This window comes from Aulonocara stuartgranti, assembly GCF_965226115.1.
Source record: "Aulonocara stuartgranti genome assembly, chromosome: 22".
In the NCBI taxonomy this organism is placed as follows: Eukaryota; Metazoa; Chordata; class Actinopteri; order Cichliformes; family Cichlidae; genus Aulonocara; species Aulonocara stuartgranti.
In genome coordinates this window covers 12011124-12031484 of record NC_138957.1, presented here as the reverse complement: position 1 = coordinate 12031484, position 20361 = coordinate 12011124, and the positions used below count along the sequence as shown (strand labels likewise).

The 20361-nt window shown below is 41.2% G+C and overlaps 1 protein-coding gene across 2 annotated transcripts; it reads left to right on the top strand.

The window, feature by feature from the left end:
- Nucleotides 1-4772: 4772 nt before the first annotated feature.
- Nucleotides 4773-18324, top strand: jtb (jumping translocation breakpoint). Of its 2 annotated transcripts, none has more exons than XM_082520787.1 (6): nucleotides 4773-5058; nucleotides 5411-5665; nucleotides 5745-5797; nucleotides 7756-7838; nucleotides 12458-12537; nucleotides 16867-18324. In XM_082520787.1, the coding sequence occupies exons 2-6, from the start codon at nucleotides 5577-5579 to the stop codon at nucleotides 17021-17023; spliced, it is 462 nt and encodes a 153-aa protein (XP_082376913.1). In that variant the 5' UTR covers nucleotides 4773-5058; nucleotides 5411-5576; the 3' UTR covers nucleotides 17024-18324. The 2 variants fall into 2 exon arrangements, with proteins under 2 accessions (XP_082376913.1, XP_082376912.1); XM_082520786.1 differs by having other exon boundaries at nucleotides 4780-5058; nucleotides 7753-7838.
- Nucleotides 18325-20361: the final 2037 nt, after the last annotated feature.

The following is a 20361-nucleotide window of genomic DNA, read 5'->3' as shown; positions in this document are numbered from 1 at the left end:
TTGAGAAAGAAAAAGGAAAACAAGCAGAAGAGAACAAGAGTAATAGAATAAACAACATCACAATGATATATGGGAATATGACAGTAAATACTAAATATTAAACATTATTGTGCAGCACATAAGATCAACAGAACACAGTGTGCTTTGAGGTAGGAGCCAAAAAGGGTGTAGTTTGTGGGTGTGATCACCCGTGTGTACACCTGTGAGCATGGACGCGCTTGTTTTTTTAAAAGGTTCCTTCATGTAATGATCTGCTAGAGGGTGTGGGGGGGCCACAGCCCCGTCCCCCAGGGCATGAAGCAGGTATGGAGGAGATCAAAACTCCAGACATCCAGAGGCCCTCAGAACACAAGAGACCAAGGAAGACCAACAGAGGGGCAGCTGCGCCACTGTCCCAGAAAGAGCTGAGGAGAGTCCCGGATGAGGGTTCACTCAGCAGCCGCGAAGCAGAAGCCAGGGGGAGTTGCAGTGACGCGCCCGTGTGCTCCGCCGGCAGCCAGCTGCGCCTGAGTGATCGAGCCCCAGGCCGAGAGGCCGGGGGCACCCCACCTCCGAAGTGGCCCGAGCGAGCCCCAGGCTCCAGGCCCCGACAAGCGGCCGCCAAGGAGTGAGCCGGTGTGTACCTGGACGCCCATCCCCGGACACAAAGAACCACCAACGCACCGATGTCTGAGGGAGTCCGCCACTGGCAGGGGAAGTGGTGGTGGGGGGAGATAGGCCTCCAAACCTTGGAGGGCCTGAGATGTCCTCAGAGAGGTGGCGCCTGATACCCAACCTGACATATAGACACAGACATACAGGCACACACAGATACAAACATCCATTCCCACCCTCATGCTCTCATATGCACTTACTCCACACTCAACCAACGTGGAGACAGACATAAAGAGACGCTGTACACACGATCACACTCCCCAAGCGTACTCTACGAACCGGGTCTAGGTACCCTTGCCCCTGGAGGGGGGAACTGCACCCAGACCCAGGTGGTGTTACCCTTTTCCACAGAGCTCGGGACAGTCCACCCAACCCAGAACCTCACGCCCATCCCGGACCCACCCAGGGGCAGCCAGGCTACCAGGTCAGTAACCCACGTCCGTCAGCACAGACCCTCCCCTAGCCCCGCTGCACGCAGCCACGAGGAAACAGTCACCCGAGAGCCAACAGAGCCCCTAACCGGACATGACCGCTACCCCGGATTGAGCCCCCCAAGGAAGATGCCTCTGGGGAACCCCCTGACGCCCTAGGCCTGTCCCTACCCCCACACCAATCACAACAGTGAAGGCGGGACCAAACTATGACCCCCCACCCCCACTAGGTGATGGAGCTGATCAAAGGAGCCCAGAGCAATTGATCTGATGTGGTGGCAGAGGCTGTATCAAGACTAATGTAATCTAATAGATAATTTCTATATTGGTTAGAATTAAGATTATTTTTATTTTTCCAGTTCATGAGGACTGTTTTCTTGGCTATGCATAGGGCAGTGAAAACCATATGGGCTATATTCTTTTCTGAAGTGACATTATCTAAGCTGCCCAACAAACACACTAAGGGGGAAGTTGGAATGTTACATTTCAGACACTTTGATACGTCTTCACATATCTCGCGCCAAAACTTCTGAACTGGTGGACAGAACCAAAGAGCGTGGATATAATTGTCCGGTGAATTGGTTTGGCAGTGTGAGCAGTTGTTGGTAGGCGTAAAGCCCATCTTGAACATCCGATGACCTGTATAGTGCACTCTATGTAATATTTTGTATTGAATTAATTGAAGACTGGGATTTCTGATTAGATGAAAGGTTTTTAAGCAAGTCTGAGACCAGAAGTTTAGGTCTAAGTTAACTGATAAATCCACTTCCCATTTTGCAATAGGAAGTGATATTGATTCATCTGTTTTAGAAAGCATTCTATATATTTTGGATAGTAATTTGGGGGTTTTAAGAGTAAGAAATTGAACCACACTTGGTGGTGTTTGTAGTTCAACTTGACCGGGTTAAAATTTCTTTTTTACTATGGATTTAATTTGTTGATATTCTAAAAATCTTTTCTTGTTGATCCCATATTGTGTAACTAGTCTGTCAAATGAAATAAATTCTGTTCCTTCTAGTATATGTTCTAAATATTTGATTCCTTTACCACTCCAATCTGAAAAGTTTAGAGTGTGCATCCCTGCCTGGTGCCCCTCAAGAGACAGAAGCTGGAGGATGTCTGGTCATTTGTTCTGACACAAGCTGTTGGGGAATTATATAATATTTTTGACCAGTTGATGAAAGAGGATCCAAAACCAAATTTGTGTAAAGTTGCAAAAAGAAATTTCCAGTTAACTCTGTCAAATGCTTTTTCTGCGTCTAAAGAGAATATTGTAGTTTCTAGGTTTTTACTGTATGAGTAGTCTATCAAATTAAGTAATCTACGTGTATTTGTTGATGAGTGCCTACCTTTTATGAAACCAGTTTGGTCAGGATGAATTAAGAGGGGGGTTATTTTCTCCAGTCTCTTTGAGAGAGCTTTGCAGATTATTTTAAGGTCTACATTTATAAGGGATATTGGACGATAGCTTGAGGGATATACAGGGTCTTTGCCTGGTTTTAGCAGGAGATTAATGTTTGCAGAATTCATATTTGATGGAAGTCTGCCCTTTTCTTTGATTTCCAACAACGTTCTGTAGAAAAATTCTTTGTAGAATTCTGCAGGAAAGCCGTCTGGACCTGGAGCCTTATTATTGTGCATACTTATCAGGGCTTCCTGGAGTTCACCTGGTGTCAGTGGTGAATCCAGTGCCATTGCTTGAGTGTCTAATAATTTTGGAAGAGTTATGTTGTCCAAAAACTGATCAATTTCTTTTTTAGATGGGTTTATTTGTGGTGAATACAACGTTTTATAGAAATCCCTGAAAATGTTGTTTATTTGTATCGGTTCATATATTGTGTTCCCAGATAAATCTTGAACAGCACATATAGTTGTTTTTTCTTTATTTGTTTTTAGCTGGTTTGCTAGAAATTGACCAGATTTATTACCATGTTCATAATAAGCTCTCTGCCCTTTACCAATCCAGCCACGGGCCCATCCATCTGGCCCATCAAGACTCACTCTCATTTCATCAGTCCATAAAACCTTAGAAAAACCAGTCTTGAGATGTTTCTTGGCCCAGTCTTGACGTTTCAGCTTGTGTGTCTTGTTCAGTGGTGGTCGTCTTTCAGCCTTTCTTACCTTGGCCATGTCTCTGAGTATTGCACACCTTGTGCTTTTGGGCACTCCAGTGATGTTGCAGCTCTGAAATATGGCCAAACTGGTGGCAAGTGGCATCTTGGCAGCTGCACGCTTGACTTTTCTCAGTTCATGGGCAGTTATTTTGCGCCTTGGTTTTTGCACACCAAGGCGCAAAATAAATTTTTAATATTTTGAAAACATGAATCCCATTCAACTGAAGATATGTCCAATGCCATGTCCTGGGCCCAGTAGCCCTTAACTTTAAGGAGAGGGTCAGCTGACCGTTCTTGCAATAAGTGATAAATCTTAGAGGTAATGCCTTTACCCAAGGATGATCTTGAGAGCAGGACTTCCACAGGGCTGCCCACAGGACAACTCAAAGGGGTTCCCAGCCACTTCGATAATGAACTATGTATTTGGACATATCTCCAGAATTGATTACGCTGCAACTTATATAACTCTACAATTTTATCAAAGCTTAAAAAACATTTAGTCCCACAGTCAAATAAATCTGATACATTAAGGATGCCTGCTTTACGGCACTGTAACCAGTCAACCGATGTCCCTCCAATTAAAATTCTTTTATTACTCCATAAGGTTGCCGAAGGTGATTTAATAAAGTCCCAGCGACCTGCCCTATGTAATTTAAACCACAATATCTTTGCAATTATAGGATGGGTAGTTTTATGACTGGTATCAAACAAGCAAAATCCTGTTTAGCCATGGCTCATCGAGGTCGGGGGGTTTTAGCAATTTTATTCGATAACTTTCCTGGGGATCTTGTACTACAACGGACTGACTTGAATGGTCATTGGTTGATTGCTGTAATGAGAGTTGAAAGTTTGTTTTTCATTTTAGTCAACGTTTATGGATATAATAATGAAAGTCAAAATAAAATTATGTTAGAAGATTTAACTCTAAATATTTTTGAACGTAAAGGTCGATACCCTACGGAATACATTTTAATGGGTGGTGATTGGAATATGACTCCTGATGAATGGACTGATAGATGGCCCTCAAGGACAGGTAGACCACAAAAAAATAACCTAATTATAGATTTTTTACAGGGGTTTCACAAATGCAAATACAGTAACAAAAAACCTAATTTTAAAGATTACTATAATGATGTTTTATGTTACATAAAATTGATTAGTGGATCACTTAACAAAAAGGCTATGAAAACTATTACTATTTGTAGTAATTACAAATTATTTGAATGTTTGTAATTCTTTGTATTACACCCCCTGGCATATGTTAATTTTGTTCTGATTGTATAGTATACATGTTCTGTATACTGTTTCTTAATAAAGTTTAATATTTAAAAAAAAAAAAAAAAAAAAAAGGATGGGTAGAGAATGATGACGTTTAAATCTACGTGTAATTTCTAGCAAAACAGGATGAGGCTGCGCCTGCACTCTGCCCTTCAAAATAACGGTTCCTAACTTACATAAAAGGTTTAAGAGACAATAGGACGTAAATAAAGACAATAATCTTTACAGTCCGTAAACTTTATTTAAAAAACCTAGCGAAAAATGTTTAGTGCGTTTCTCCCGGGGCACATGCATGCATATATATTATTGTATTTACATGAATATAACAGACGCTTTTCCTGGGAGCATTTTATCCTTGCGGGTAGTGAACTCTGTGGCGGAAGTGCTGCCTGTGAGTGTCGTGGTTAACCTGTCTGTGTGAATCCGGTAACAACAATCGATGGACTTCAGCTGCTCGCCGCTAACTCTGCGCTTTATTTAACAGCAGTGTCGAATCATCGGCGGTTCTGATGTTTAGGCTCCTCTTCTCTGCTTCCCTGCGTTGAGTCCAATATGGCGGGTGTGTTTTTTAAGAGATCGCGGTGAGTAGAGCTAACGGTATTGCTAACGTGTTAGCAACTTGTTAGCATTAGCAGACTGCTCAATACAAAGAAAATCACGTTGTAAGCCGCTTAAAGTGTGTGATATTAGCTCTTTTTTAAGTTATTGATGGGTTATTAATGATCAGCTGAGTGAAATATTGCTGTGTCTGTGTTAATGAATCTGCTCATTACTCATTTATTGATTAGGTTTGTTGCTGTTTTATTGGATGATTAATTTTATCATCCAATCAAATAGTAATTAGGCTGTGTACTCTTATATTAAATACACTGAACTGTGATCATCTGCACTCTGATTATCGATTAGCAAAGTGACATATGTTTGATTTTTCAGCTCTCAATAGCGTGGAGCCTTAAGGCTTTGATCAATGTGAGCATCATGGTAAAAGACTGACTACAGCTTGGACTGATAGCACTCGGCCACGAATCATAATTTTTCAATAACCGGTCAGGAAGCGGACAGCGTGGCGACGGCGTTGTGGTGCTGGGGCAGCAGACTGATGGAGGGTGACTGTCGGATCCCTGTCGCCTGCTGCCGCCCACGCGTCCTTGTACTGCATGCCCTGTTCTGGGGTCTTGTGTCACTCAGGTAAGTTCAGAGGTCATCCAAACCTGCAGGCAGCACTGTGGTAAAGTCATATGACTTTCAAAAATGTTCATGTGTTCAGGGTGTTCGGATCAGCTCTGCTGAATGAGGAGAAATCTATAGGAACAGTTACAGGTATGTCTCAAACTCTTGTCATCTGTTTTTAGAGCTATGTTTTGTTAGCTTGCTTTAAAAAAAAATGCAGTTATTGTTCTTTCTGTATTAAAGTCAAGTCCATAATTATTCATTCCCCTGGCAAATTCTGACTTAAAGTTACTGTTATTCAACCAGCATGTGTTTTTTTTTTTTCTTTTACCAGAAATGACACAGGCTTCTCCTAAAATATTAAAATATAATAAGACGACATACAAGTGGCATCATTGTAGAAAAAAAATATTTCTCAGCTTTTATTTACAAAAAGTGTTGCGTCTAAAATTATTCATACCCTTCACAACTGTCACAGTCTCTGGGAAAATCCAAAGTTCTATACTATTCCAAATAGTCCAAGCACTTATAAAGCATCCTAATTACCCTGATTAATTGGGAATAGATGTTTTAATCAACTCAACAGGTGAAAAACAGCAGCTCTCTGCAGTTGGCTTGTGGATAGTCATTGCTAAGACAAAGGAGCTCAGTAAGGACCAGCGGCTGTGCATTGTGGCTGCTCACAAGGCAGGAAAGGGCTACAAGGCCATATATAAATGTTTTCAAGTTCCAGTGGCTACAGTATAAATTATTATTAAAAAATACAAGATGTTCTGCACTGTGGAAAATCACAGAGGATATGGTCGGAAGCCAAGTGACACCTGTGCTGGCCAGGAGGATAGTGAGAGAGGTGAAAAAGAATCCAAGGCTCATTACCAAGATCATCCTGGTGAATCTGTGCTCTGCTGGTGGTTGTTGATCAATGGTCATGAGAATTTGCATAATTATGATGAAGGAACTGACCTCCCAGCCCATTGTTCATTCAGTGGGCTGGCTTCAGTCATTATGCAAATGTACTGTTTATAAGATTGGGGAAACCTGCAGTCAGCTGAGACTGAAGAAGTCACTTGGATGAGTGACAAAACGTTTCTCCCACTGAAAACGCTACGTCCAAATGAACAGAATCAACTTCTAGAGAGACCAAGGATAATGCCACTTCTCCAGAGAGGCATACAAAAGCCTACATGGCTAAATGCTCATCTGGACAAAGAAGAAGACTTCTGGTCTTCTGTGTTAGATGAAACAAAAATTGGATTGTTTGGCCACAATGATGTTTCCTTAATTTGGTTTGTTTATTTGTTTGTTTGTTTTTAAAAAGATCAGAAGCCTTCAACCCTTAGAACCCCATCCCCGCTGTAAAACATGGACCTAATGCTTTAGAGCTCTTTTTCAGGCCATGTACCAGGCAACCTAATCCGGGGCTCTAGACTGCGACCAATTTGGTCACACACAATTTCTCAATCGTGTGACAAAAAAAAAATCCTACATTGCAACAGTGCGACCAGCCGTTTGAGGGAAAAAAGATTCCGCACAAAGACGTAAAGACAGCGTGGACCATATGCATCAGAATCAGTGAGATGTCGGGTGAGAAAGCCGACATCTCACTGATTCTGATGTGCCAGGTCCGCGCTGTGTGTTATGTCTTTTTATGCACTAGACCAGGGGTTGGCAACCTTTCTGATGACGAGTGCCTTCTAAAATTTCCTCAGAAGTCAATGTGCCATATGATTGCATTAGCAATAAATTTTATAACACTCTATATGAACAGTTACACACTAGAATCTGGTAGTAATAATTATGGGCTTGACTGTATACCTCGCTGAGCTAACCAGAAATCCCATTTGTTCTATGTGTATCCCTAAATGGATTCCTCCTGCCTCTTCCTTCTTTGTTAACAGCATAAAGTGTTGCTTTAATTAAAGATTTCTTTTTTTTAAAGAACTGTTGAAGAACTCATTCTGTGGAAACAAAGTCATGTCATGTGACAGGTTCACTAGTTTTAATCCAACAGCAAAAATAATAATAATAATAATAATAATAATTTCACTTCCAGGTACACACACAAAGTATATGCAGCCAATAACATATTGTTGTTGTCCTGGCAGCAGTTAAGCCTGAGGCCCCCCCCTGCTGGCTGTTGGAGGAGTTTGTGGTGACGGAGGCGTGCGTGCGCTGCAGCGACTTCAATACTGTGAGTCATTTCAGTCCCACATAGGGCAGCGTCAACTCTCAGGTCACCACTGTTCAGAAATCAGCTGATCAAGTCATCGGACAGCCAGATGAAGTTATCTGGCAGATGGTCATGTGTTTTGTTTTGTTTTGTTTTTTTGTGGGTTTTTTTGTTTTGTTTCAATTATTTATTTATTTATTTTATTTTATTTTAAAATACATTTTTATTTATTTATTTTTTAAATAGTTACCTAAAGCCCTTTTTCCATTAGTACTTACCTGATTGGCTGCTCAGTGGCATCATGAGTCAGGAGAGTCTTAGGCTACGTTCACACTGCAGGCAAAAGCGCATCAAATCTGACTTTTTTGACTCTATGCGACCCATATCCGATCATAGTATGACATTGTGAACAGCACAAATCCGATATTTTCAAATCCGATCTGGGTCACTTTCGTATGTGTACTGTATTTGATGTTTTAGAAAGCGACTGCTGTTTGAATGAATGAATGAATCAAGGCTTTATTGGCCACATGCAGGTTGCCCCGCAGTGGAATAGACCCCCCCCCCCCCCCCCCCCGACTTGCACACACAACACAGACATCACATGGGAATACAGGTCGGAGATCGGCAGCGTTACAGAAAAACACTGAAAAAGTACACAACAATGGGAAAGTAGAAGAGGAAAAAGAGACCTCTACTCATGCTGGGCTCCTATTTCTCCTAATTCTCCGATAAGCCAGGCCCAAGCCAGCTCCGATCAGCAAGAACCCTGTTATCATGGTTCCGAATAGGTAGATATCTTCAGCGTCCTTGATCGACAGTCCCGCCAGGCACACGACCCTCCATTTCTGCCACCCGTCCATCGTGTATCCGGCACGGAAAGTCCCTCCAGGGCATGAGTCGTTTGGTACCGGGCCGCGAGAGTTGAGGCTCAGGTGTGAAATGTATGGTTTTCAGGGTTTTTATCGATTTTCAGCGTTATGTTGTTATCGTTTTTATCGTTTACTCGGTTTTCCTTGGTCTTTTCACGTGTGCTATGAATAAATTTTCTTTTTTTCGGTACCGGTACTAGTTATATTTTGTTGTATTTATCCGCGACACCTTAAAGGCCGGTCCGTGAAAATATTGTCGGGCATAAACCGGTCCGTGGCGCAAAAAAGGTTGGGGACCGCTGCTCTTAATTGTTGTGACACATGTTCGAAATGCAGAGAGGTGCGCTCGATTTGCCACACGGAGCAGCGCGAGGGTAAAGCACGAGGGAGGGGCTAATAATCGGCTCAGTCATTTTTAATGATCGTTGAAAGCCCAGATCGTAATCGAGATTAAAATTCGATTAATTGAGCAGCCCTATCTGACAGAAATCTGCAACTATCCTTTGAAGCACCGCTCCTCTCTAAAACAGCAACAAGGACAATTATTAGGCCATGTGTAAATAACAAAATTACGTTTCCCAATTTTCCTTCAAGTTATAAAGTTAAGTCTGGAACAAGTCTTTATATTCAGGGCCATCAGTCAAACAATGCTGTTTGGTCTGGGTCTAAACGGAGCGCATTGTGTGTGACGTCTTTTTTTGCGCATGCGGGACGCTTGGAGGGTTCACACTAGAGCGCGTTTGCTGTCACATTTTATTTGTAGTGTGAAGGAGTGTGAGGATTTCATCAAAAAATCGGAATTAAGCATTAAGACCTGCAGTGTGAATGTAGCCTTATTCAAGAAAATCATACCAACCTCTTTTTGAAACCTGGCAATGAGAGAAATGGCTACAAAAAACGCTGTGCTCCCCTGAGTCTGATGAAAAGCCACAAACCAAGTAGCAGGCCTTGATGTCTACCTTTGTTGTAGTGTTCGTGTTACATATTAATTACATCACGGGAAGCGTGGACGCAATGCTATGTAGGGCTGCCACTATTAGTCGACTAGTCACGATTACGTCGACTATCAAAATCGTTTAATAGTCAACGCGTCTTTTGAAGCTTTGTAAGATCACAAAAGCCGCAGAAGTAGTAGGATTTAAGAGTGTAATAACGGATTGAAACAGAAGATGACAGCACTGCATGTACAAGGATGCCAGCTGCCGTTAAACCCCGAAGAAGAAGCTCTGTCCCAGAATTCATAGCGCAGCCCAGCTCAGTTTCCAACAATGGCGGCAGCTAGTTAGTTTTGATATTACTCTTATTATTCTTTCTGGGTCACAAAATACACGTTTAACATATTTTCAGACGAGAATGTAGCTGTGTAAACCTCAAATATCTGCTCAGTTTATCAAGACACCACATACTTTCAAAAGCGCTCCGACGTTTTCGGAGACGTCTGTTACCCACTAGCTCGATAGCTAGCCGGGGGCAAGGCTCACTAGAGCCCGTGAGAACACCGGACTCCCGGCAAATCGTTTTCAAACCCACCGCTGTCTTTCACTACTCAGGTTAAACATGATACAGGGCTCTAGAGTGCGACCAATTTGGTCGCAAATACGACCAAATTTTTCAGTGGTGCGACTAAAAAAATATTTGGTTGCACCTGTGCGACCAACTGTTCGGGTAGCAAAAAAAAAAAAAATCTGCAACCTTCCCTGTGGTCAACAACAGACACATTTTGCCCCTATCGTGGACTAAACCAATCAGAGATAGTAAGGGGCGGGACCTCTCTGATTGGCCGTGGTCCAGTTGAAAGTGCAGGTGGAAGTGGGAGGTGAGTAGTTTGAATAAAGCGATATCAATTCATTAAATCCTGAATGACTTTTAAATATAACTGTGTTTTGCCAGAAACGTCAGATTAAAGCTCACAAAACCATTTCAACAACAACCAAACAGCAAATGAGAGCAGGTACACGGATTCCACACAAAGACGTAAACACAGAGGACCGACGCATCAGAATCAACTTTGTCTTTCTCGGCTTTCTCACCCGACGGCCCGTAGACGGACACGCTGTCGGAGCTTAGCGATCCTGATGCGTCCGGTCCGCGCTGTGTTTACGTCTTTTTGTGCTGATTCTGAGCTGCAGGTTTTGTCTCTCCAACCAAAATTCACCGAGCAAGCAGCAAAAGAAGCAGCAAACTGCGCTTCACATTTGATCGATGTCGTCATGAATTTTGCTGTTTTGCTTCCACGACTATTAAAATCCCACTCCATGCACAGCTAGCTCTCTCTATCTCTCTCTGTACTTCAAGAACAGTTTTCCGTCTCCAATCTCTGTTTTCTGTATTATTCATTCGCTTATTACCCACCAGTCTACCGTTGTTTACAGCGCTGTCGGCTGCTGTCTTTTTCTTTTCTTTTTCTTTTTTTCCCTTAAATGACCTCGGATAAGAAAGCCTATTTTTTCTGTTGTTCAATACTGAAGAAATTTAAACTTTATATGCAGAACATTGTAGAATATTTTTAAGGTTATCTGCTATAAAAAGCCAGACCAGGAAAATCTCCTTCATGTTTTTCTGTGTTTTATTCTCAGTTACTTTCACACAAAGGCATCTGCTGTGATGTTCACAATTCTGATGAAGTCAGTACTGATAAATGATCAGAATTATAATATTTCTGACTGTCTGAGGCTAAGTTGAATCGAATCGGGACTTTGAAAACCGGAATCGAATGGATTATAGAAATCAGTGATGATACCCAGCCCTAGTGAGCCGCCTAGCCACGACAGAAGTGGATGTAGCTGTAATAGGAAAAGAACTATTGCTAACTTTTCTGTTAAGTTAAGGCCTGATCCTTCTGAAATTCATAGCCAGTGCTCGGACACGGTGTCATCAATCTTTGAATGCTGAAAAAGCACAGTGTATCCAGAAAAACACATTATATTATATAAATTATTATAAAATTTGTGTGCGCCTAACTATTGTACCGGTACGCCTAACTTTAAAAAGTTAGGCGTACCGGTACGCCCATGACAAAAAGTTAGCCTAGAGCCCTGTGATATATAAGTCACTTAGATAACTTAAAAATGTTATTGTTTGGCTTTTTTTTAGTGTTTTATTTGTTCCTGAGTAAATCGGTTTGGCTGAGATTAAAGTTATAGTTTTTACACAGCTGAATAAACGTCAAGCAGACAGCTGATTATCAGAAGTGTGAGATGCTCGAGAATATACTCCGGTGTCCTGATATATTTTAGATAGCAAGAAGTTTATTAAATTTCACCAAAACAATCTGCAAATTTCATTAACATTTAACAAACTATCATCTTGTCTTTATTTTTAGTTAGCACATACCTTAAACACTTAAAGCTGTAAGCTAATGATAGTTATATAAGAGCAGATGCTGCTGGTGCAATAAGCTGTACATTTTACGTCCAATGGATGCACAATCTGCATGATTCGACTAATTGCAAAAATAATCGGTGACTAGTCGACTATCAAAATCATCGTTTGTGGCAGCCCTAATGTTGCCACAAACGATGTTGAAAACACATATTGGGTTCTACTCAATTGCAATGGAAAACCAGCCAATCAGAGTTGTGTTTTGGTGACTCCATCCGAATGGGTACTAATGAAAAATGGGCTTTTGGGTGAATCAAAGTAAAAATTAGACACCTCCACATGAGTTTTTTCCATCATATTTAAAATGTAACTTTAAATACATAAGCACAGATCAATCTTCTCTGTTTTCTGAAGCATCATCTAATTGGCCGTGTGTGTGTTTTTCAGAAGTCACAGTTGGCCTGCAGACTGACAGGCTATGTAGAGCGAGTGAACTGCAGCCAGTCCAGCAGAGAGGAGTACAAAAGGTGAGTCTGGGTCCTGATTAACCAGACAGGCGACATGTATCATTCAAAATCATGATGAATGCAAGCAACAGGTGGGAGGACTAAAATCTGAGCAGCTGATCATTCTAAATTAAAGGAAATACTCTAATGGATGACAGCAAGCAAACAATAAAGGTCGCCAACCTTCAACATCAAAAGAGCCATTTTAGCCCCTCCGACCAAATAGTGGGAGGAAAACAAAGCAGTGAGTGTGGTAACAAACAGACGGATATAATTCAGAGAGGATAAAACATATACTTTTAATACAAGAATAATAAGATGTTTTAATAATAAGAAGAGCTTTTTTACTTTTTAGAGGTGAAAAAAATAACACTGGCATGTGCAGACATACCTTTAAACAAAACCTAAATTTAACCTCCTAAGACCCGAACTCTTCCACGGCATGTTGTCTTGTGTAGTTAGTGTGTAGTGTAGTCGATAGTTTTGTTTTGTGTGTCAGAACAATAAGACGACTGCTGAATGTCACAGTTGCTGCAAAAAAGCCACCAAAGGCAGACAGCAACATGAGTGATACACCTCTTTTTTATTTTTTTATTTTTTTGAAATTGACATTTTGGAATCACTGTACAATACCATCAACTTCAGCAATTTGTCAGTGTGTGTGTGTGTGTGTGTGTGTGTGTGTGTGTGTGTGTGTGTGTGTGTGTGTGTGTGTGTGTGTGTACACACACACACACACACACACACACACACACACACACACACACACACACACACACACATATGGTTTTGTTGTTTTTTGTTTTGTTTTTTATTAAACCTCTTGTTGTCAGACCTGCAGAGTTTTGGTATGTGGTAGGGCTGGGTATCGTCACTGATTTCTAGAATCGATTCAATTCCGATTCACAAGGTCCCAAATCGATTCGATTTAATTCGATTCGATTCAATTTAAATCTGGGAAATTTTGACAGTCAGAAGTATTATAATTCAGATCAGAACATTTACATATTTTTGTATCTACAGGGCTCTAGACTAACTTTTTGCCATGGTTGCACTGGTGCGCCTAAAAATAAAATTTAGGCGCACCAGCACAAAATTTAGGCGTACAAGCACAAAAGTTAGGCGTACCCAAATTTTTAAACTGCATTACTTAACACCGCAGTTTTACATGTTCATGTTTTTTTTTATTTGTAAATGATTAACTAACAACCTTTCAAAATGATTAACTTGACACCCCCTTTGCTGCCCAAATTAACAGCAGCTCCATCAGCCCCCATAGCAATGATTTTATCCAACCAGTTACTGCACTGGTCCCCAAGAGCAGCAAATGCTTTCTTTGAGGCAGCATAAATTCCTAAACAAATTAAAAAAAAATACCATTTACTTATCAGATCAAGAGTTTACAATGCAGTCTTTTTCAGTTTGAGTTTCTATATTCATGTATTATTGCTATGTTTAATTTTCAATGATAAGAACATGCTAGATATGGTTAATTCAGTAACACGACGTAATATTATTAATCATATACATAGGCTACGTGACATGACATGGCTTACCTTGGGCATGGGCATGCTGGACCTCAATGTGTCCAATCAGTATATTCGCTGGTCTTCCTTTTTGCAAGATACGAGCGTACACAATGACACATTCTTTTGTGGCGATGTCTGTGTCTCCATCGATCAGGAAGGCCATGTATGTACTGTTCGCAATTTCCACTGACGTCTTTTTTTTCAGTGTGTCAGCGATTACGCCTATAAACTGGGCGCACGCAACATCATTGCTGTATGTGGGGTTTATGTCCAAGCCATTTTTCCTGTGAAGAGTTATTTCTGACTTGAACTTAGTAAACGGAACTTCTTCTTTTGCAATATTGTAGGCGATGTTAAACTTAATGATCATCTCGGCCTCCTCCGATGACCCGTTTACTCCTGCCTGCCGCTGAAAGGCAGTGGGGAGCGGGGACATTTTGGCAGAGCATTTATCGCGGCATATAATGTGTCTTCTCGATGCTGTATGCTTTTTCAGCGTTTCAATTCGAAACGTATTAGCACCAGTGACAAATGCTGTGTTGCCGGCCATGGTCTTTCCACACTCGCGACAATAAATGCAGTGCATCATATTGTCAGCTTGGCTGTATCTTAGCCAGGGAAACTGGTCAAGCCACTCGATTCGAAATCTATACATTTTCTCACTTTTACTTTCAGTGGACTCCGGCTGGGAGTCGATCGTATGTGGCTCATTTTCTGATGCCGTCTCCGGACCAGTGTTTGACAAAAACGGAGAGGTTGATGGCTCCGTGTCAGAGCGCTGGCTCAGAATTTTGGACTGATCAGGCCTTAACTTAACGAAAAAGTTATCAATTGTTCTTTTCATATTTTCTCAATACCAACTTCATACACTTCTGACCTGGGCTACTCACCCTTCTCTATCTGCCCGCACTTTCAAACGTAAACACAAGTAGGTCTGCAGGAATATCTGGACCACGGCCAATCACAGAGGTCCCCGCCTCTGAGTATCTCTGATTGGTTTAGAACACGACATGGGCATAATGTGTGCCTGTTGTTGAACACACGGAGACTTTCAGGGTTGCTGAAACTTTTTTTCCGAGAAAATACTTGGTTGCACCGGTGCGACCAAGTATTTTTTTTACTTGGTCGCACCGGTGCAACCAAGTATTTTTTATTAGTCGCACCATGGAGAAATTTGGTCGCATTTGCGACCAAATTGGTCGCACTCTAGAGCCCTGATCTATAAAAAGGAAGCTGACACTCGCAAGACTTTATCAAAGGTGTGAGCATCACAGCAGATGCCTTTGTGTCAAAGTAGCTGAAGATAAAACACAGAAAAACATGAAGGTGATTTTCCTGGCCTGGGATTTTATAAAAATATTCTGCAGTACATCAAAAACGAAAGAAAACCATTAATTAATCAACATTACCTCTGACGTTACAGCGGTTTTATTAGAGACATGGCTAAGCATTTTGCATTTTGAATAATATTAAAAAGTTTAAATTTGTTCAGTATTGAACAGCAGAAATGAGGTTTTCTTTTCGGAAGAATGTAAAAGGGGAAAAAACAGCGGCCGACAGCGCTGTAAACAACAGTAGACTTGTGTAACAAGCAAGCGAATAATGAAGAAAGCGAAACTGTTCGAGAGAGAGAGAGGGTGGGGGGGGGGGGGGGAGAGAGAGAGAGCTGCGCATCGCAATGGAAGCTAAACAGTAAAAGAGTGAATTCATGACGATGTTTATGTGAAGCGTTTGGATCTTCTTTTGCTGCTGGTTCGGTCAATATTGTTTGGAGAGAGATCAAACTAACAGCTTTAGAATCAGCGCATAAAGGGCGTGAACACAAAGCGCGGACCCGGATCAGCGAGCTGTCGGCTTTCAGCCCCGACTGTGAGAAAGGCGACATCTAACTGATTCTGATCCGCGGGTCGCGCTGTGTGTTTAAGTCTATGTGCAGAATCCCTGTACCTGCTCTCATTTACTGTTTGGTGGTTCTTGAAATTTTGTGAGATGTCACCAGAGATTCTGGCATTTCGGACAAAATAAATTTATATTAAAAAATCGATTCAGGATTTTAATGAATCGATTTTACGTTATCCAAGCCAGAATCGATTTTAATCGATGAATCGATTATAAAAACCCACCCCTAGTATGTGGTGTTCTCCTCTGTCTTAATTTGGACCGAAAATATTTTTTGGATTGGTACAACTAATTTATGTGCCTTCTTATTTGATGCAGAACACCTAATTGTTCTGTTAATAGTTTTAAATGGTTATATAAAAACTGCCTGAGGCCTTGGCTGCATTTTTAGGTAAATAGCTGCATATAACTTTGTTTTTTCCAAAACCTGTGCATAATTTTAAAAAAATTACAATTTCTATTGTTACGACTATTTGCATTTCCAAGTTATGAAAATGATTCATTGAACATTCTTCTTTGGTTTTTACAGTGAAAAATATAACTTTTTTTTCCCTACTCTGATGTGATCTTTTTTGTCTTAATTTAGATCAATCGTGCTAATACAGTATGTCAAAATGAAATAACTGTAAATTCAGACATTTGAAATTGTGCTGAAAAGAATGATTCCAAACAAGACAAATCAAAAATAGTCAAAAATGGCCAATTATACCCTAGACCCCAGAGAGTTAATTGCTATAGTCATTTATGGACTAGGCTACACATGGTTCATGGATAACTTTCACATCACATCAGAATATTTTGAACCCTTTATGGACTCATCAGCTAATAGATGAGCATGCACCTCAGCCATAGATTAATCGTCACTACAGGAACTGACGTTATTCCAATGAAGGTACTAATTTTTCTTCCTCCTCCTATTCAGCTGCCGCTCTGTTCTCATGGAAGAACATCTGTTCTGGAAGTTTGAGGCGGCCATGTTGGCTCTGACAACCCTCTTCGCCGTCCTCGTTGTCATCCGCCAGCGACGACTTGACCGCCTTGCCTCTGAGAAGGTCCGTCGCCAGATTGAGTCCATCTAGGATACCTGGACAAGAACTATGACTGTAGTGGTGTCTTAACAGTAGAGGGCAAATGGACCTGCAGAGACTGTTTTCACACTTAACTCTAAATTTGAAACAAATATAGGAAACAGAAAGTCTTGGCACAGAAACAAGGATGGCTGACATGCCCTGCCCTAAGAAATATGATAAACAGGAACCAGTCAAGTCAAGGGGTGGAGTCATGTCCGCGACATCATTAGAATTAATGAGATTGGAGAAGATGGATTGCGGCTATTGTTTCTGCTTCCTGTTTTCAATGCCATGGTAACCAGCAGCTCTCACCTTCTTCTTTTTTTTTCTTCCTTTTTTCTGGTTGTTTGGTTCTTTGCTAAAACGTTTGGATCAATAAAGTTAGGGGATGAGAATTGATAAGAATTTTGCAATTCTGATTCCATTATTAATATCACTTATAAATTCGTTTCCTTATCGATTCCTTTATCCATTCTCTTTGGCTCCACTTTGTGAGTCACCACCATCTCTAAGCAGCATATCAAAGACACTGCAGTCACCCAAAATTATTACATGCTCAGATGTCAAATGTGTGTGCATGTTGCAGGTGTTTCCTCTCATTGTTTTGATCAGTGTTAGGGTCAATACTCAGTCATTCTTGCTCATATTACACAGAACCCTTTTATTTTAAAAGTAATGCAGTACGTTACTTAATTACACCCAGGAGAAAGACATTTGTTATACTACTCGTTACGTTACTGTCATGTTAGTCTGTAAAATAATCTGCAACACACTGTATCATAATTAGCAATACAAACCTGAGGCTACAGCCCGACACACTAACACAAATCCCTATCCTAATGTGGACAGCACAAAGCAAAGATGAAAACCTTAAAGGTTTTCACAAAGAGACCTTAAAGTGATTCTACTTTAGAAACATGAACCAGTAAAAACGGAGGCTGCAAGTTGTGTGGGCTGGGGTCAGCATTTACTCAGCTTTAACATCACTCGGGGTTCTTGTTAGCTTAGTGTTAGCATGCTGCCGGAGTTTTGTTAACAGTATAATGCAGTTGTTTCTGTCCTGAAGTGGTCTCCACTTTACCATCACGCTCTCATCCTTTGAGAACTGGTTCTCGATTCACATCCCTAAATAAAGTTATTCAGTACTTAATTTAATGCAGCAGAGTTCTGGTCCTTTCTTTGAAGCTTCACATCCTGTGTAGCTGGATGGGCAGGGCCTTTGACACGAATGTGGAGTTGATAGTTGATCAATAGATATTTAAAGTGGAAATATGAAATTTGCTAATCTAAATAAAACATTTTCCGTTTTTGTTCTGTTTTTGTCTATATTTGTTTGGGAGTTTGTAAAGAGGAGTGGCTTTGTGTTCAGTAACAGAAGTAGACACATGTTAATGTGAGAAAGGTCATAGCCTCCTCATCCTCAATACACATACAGCTGACAGTTTGTTTTTTAAACATTTTCAGATTTCTTTTTCTCCAAATAATAATTGGAAAAACTATCCATCCATCCACTTCCACTTATTTAATTAATGGTCACAAGAGGCTGAAACCTTTCCCAGCCATAGGGCAGTGTATCCCTGGACAGATCACCATTCTGTGCCATGGCTAACAACAAGACCCATTCACACCTATGGGCAATTTAGAATTACCAGTTCACCCTCTAACTGGATATCTTTGGACTATTTAAGGATGCTAGAGCCGGCTGTGATCCTTTCTGGTTTTTTATTATTATTGTCCGCAATCACGGGTTTATGCATCCAGTGGGACCTTGCTGTGGCTAGAATTCTTCTCTTTGCTGTCGTAGGGATTTGGCTCAGCAATCTACATCTGCATCAAGTATCCTTCACAAATATAATTAAAACAATCCCAAAAGTTCATTCTGCTCATCTTGAGGTAGCGTTTTAAGTGGGAGAAACGTTTTGTCACTCGTCCAAGTGACTTCAGTCTTAGCTGACTGCTGGTTTCCCCAGCCTTATAAATATCACATTGAAATATCACATAATGAGCAAAACTAGCACCACTGATTAACAATGGGCCATGGGGTCAGTTTAATGATCATTAATATGCAAATTTTCTTGATTATAAATAAATGCCTGCAAGTACCATACACAGAGAGTTGGGAAATGGTTGCAATCAAAGCATTGTAAAATAGTGAAAGATGTACCCTTAGGCCTTCCCTCCTGGAGCATTCTTTAGGCGCCTTCCCATCTTTGACAAATGTCCAGCTAGGATAACCACATTTACTCAGGGCTTCTTGATATGAAGTTCTTCTGCTTTCCTAGCTTTCTCTGTGGGGATGGTGTTCTCTGTGTTGTTCCTGATGACACTCAATTGGCCCACGTTTAACCAGTGGTGCTAGTTTTGATCGTTATGCAAATTTAATCTTTATGAGTTTGGCATAGAAATAAAGAATTCTGTCTTTAAAGAATGAATTGTAGAATACATTCTGCATTTGTAATTCATTTTTGAATTCCAATTTAATAAACAGATTTTCAAAATTCTTTTTAAATTACCAATTCCACTCATTTCAAAATCCATTTGCCTTTCCTGTTGGCTTAGGGATTAACCTTTGGATTAGCAACTTCAACTTCCGCTGCCTACTGGTGGTGTTCAGAGGGCCCGGTGGCGCCAGTGTCTGGCAGCCTCGCCTCTGTCAGTGCGCCCCAGGGTGGCTGTGGCTACAATGTAGCTTGCCATCACCAGTGTGTGAATGGGTGGATGACTGAATGTACTGTAAAGCGCTTTGGGGTCCTTAGGGACTAAGTAAAGCACTATACAAATACAGGCCATTTACCATTTTCATCTCTCCAGACATTACACACAGACCCTTTTTGCCCACCAGGTGTCAGTTCTCTATGCTTCTTTTCCCTCTTAGGCCCTCTGTCCCCCTTTAACCATATATGAGATGACTGCTGTGTTTGGGCAATTGTCATAACATAAAAATAACAGACTATTACTAAGGCTAATTCTCAGATCACCTATTCTGGTTGTTTCCTGCTTTAACCTTTGTGCTCAGACTAGAACCTCTGTCTGAGGGGCTTTTGACATTCTTTACAGTTAAACAACTAATCTTCCAGGATGGGCGATTCTCTGCGCTCTTCTCCTCTTCCTTCTTCAAACCTCAGGGGTTAGAATATAGTGATGTGTTGGTCGCGAATCAAACAGCTCTTAGAGCCGACTCTTTGAAGTGAACCACACGAGCCGGCTCCTTATTGGGAGCCGTGGGGTTTTTTTTTTTGTTTTTTCCCCCCCCTTTCTCTCACCCTCTCTCTCTCACTTTTTTCCGCTTCACTCCGAACGTGAGCCTTGTGCTTGCGCTGGGCAGAAGGGGGAGGGGCGGTAGTTAC

Coding starts and splice junctions, on each gene's coding strand:
- jtb (XM_082520786.1), top strand. CDS start 5,577: ATGGAGGGTGACTGTCGGATCCCTGTCGCCTGCTGCCGCCCACGCGTC. Junction 5,798..7,752: donor ATCTATAGGAACAGTTACAG/GTATGTCTCAAA, acceptor TTGTCCTGGCAG/CAGTTAAGCCTGAGGCCCCC. Junction 12,538..16,866: donor AGCAGAGAGGAGTACAAAAG/GTGAGTCTGGGT, acceptor CCTCCTATTCAG/CTGCCGCTCTGTTCTCATGG.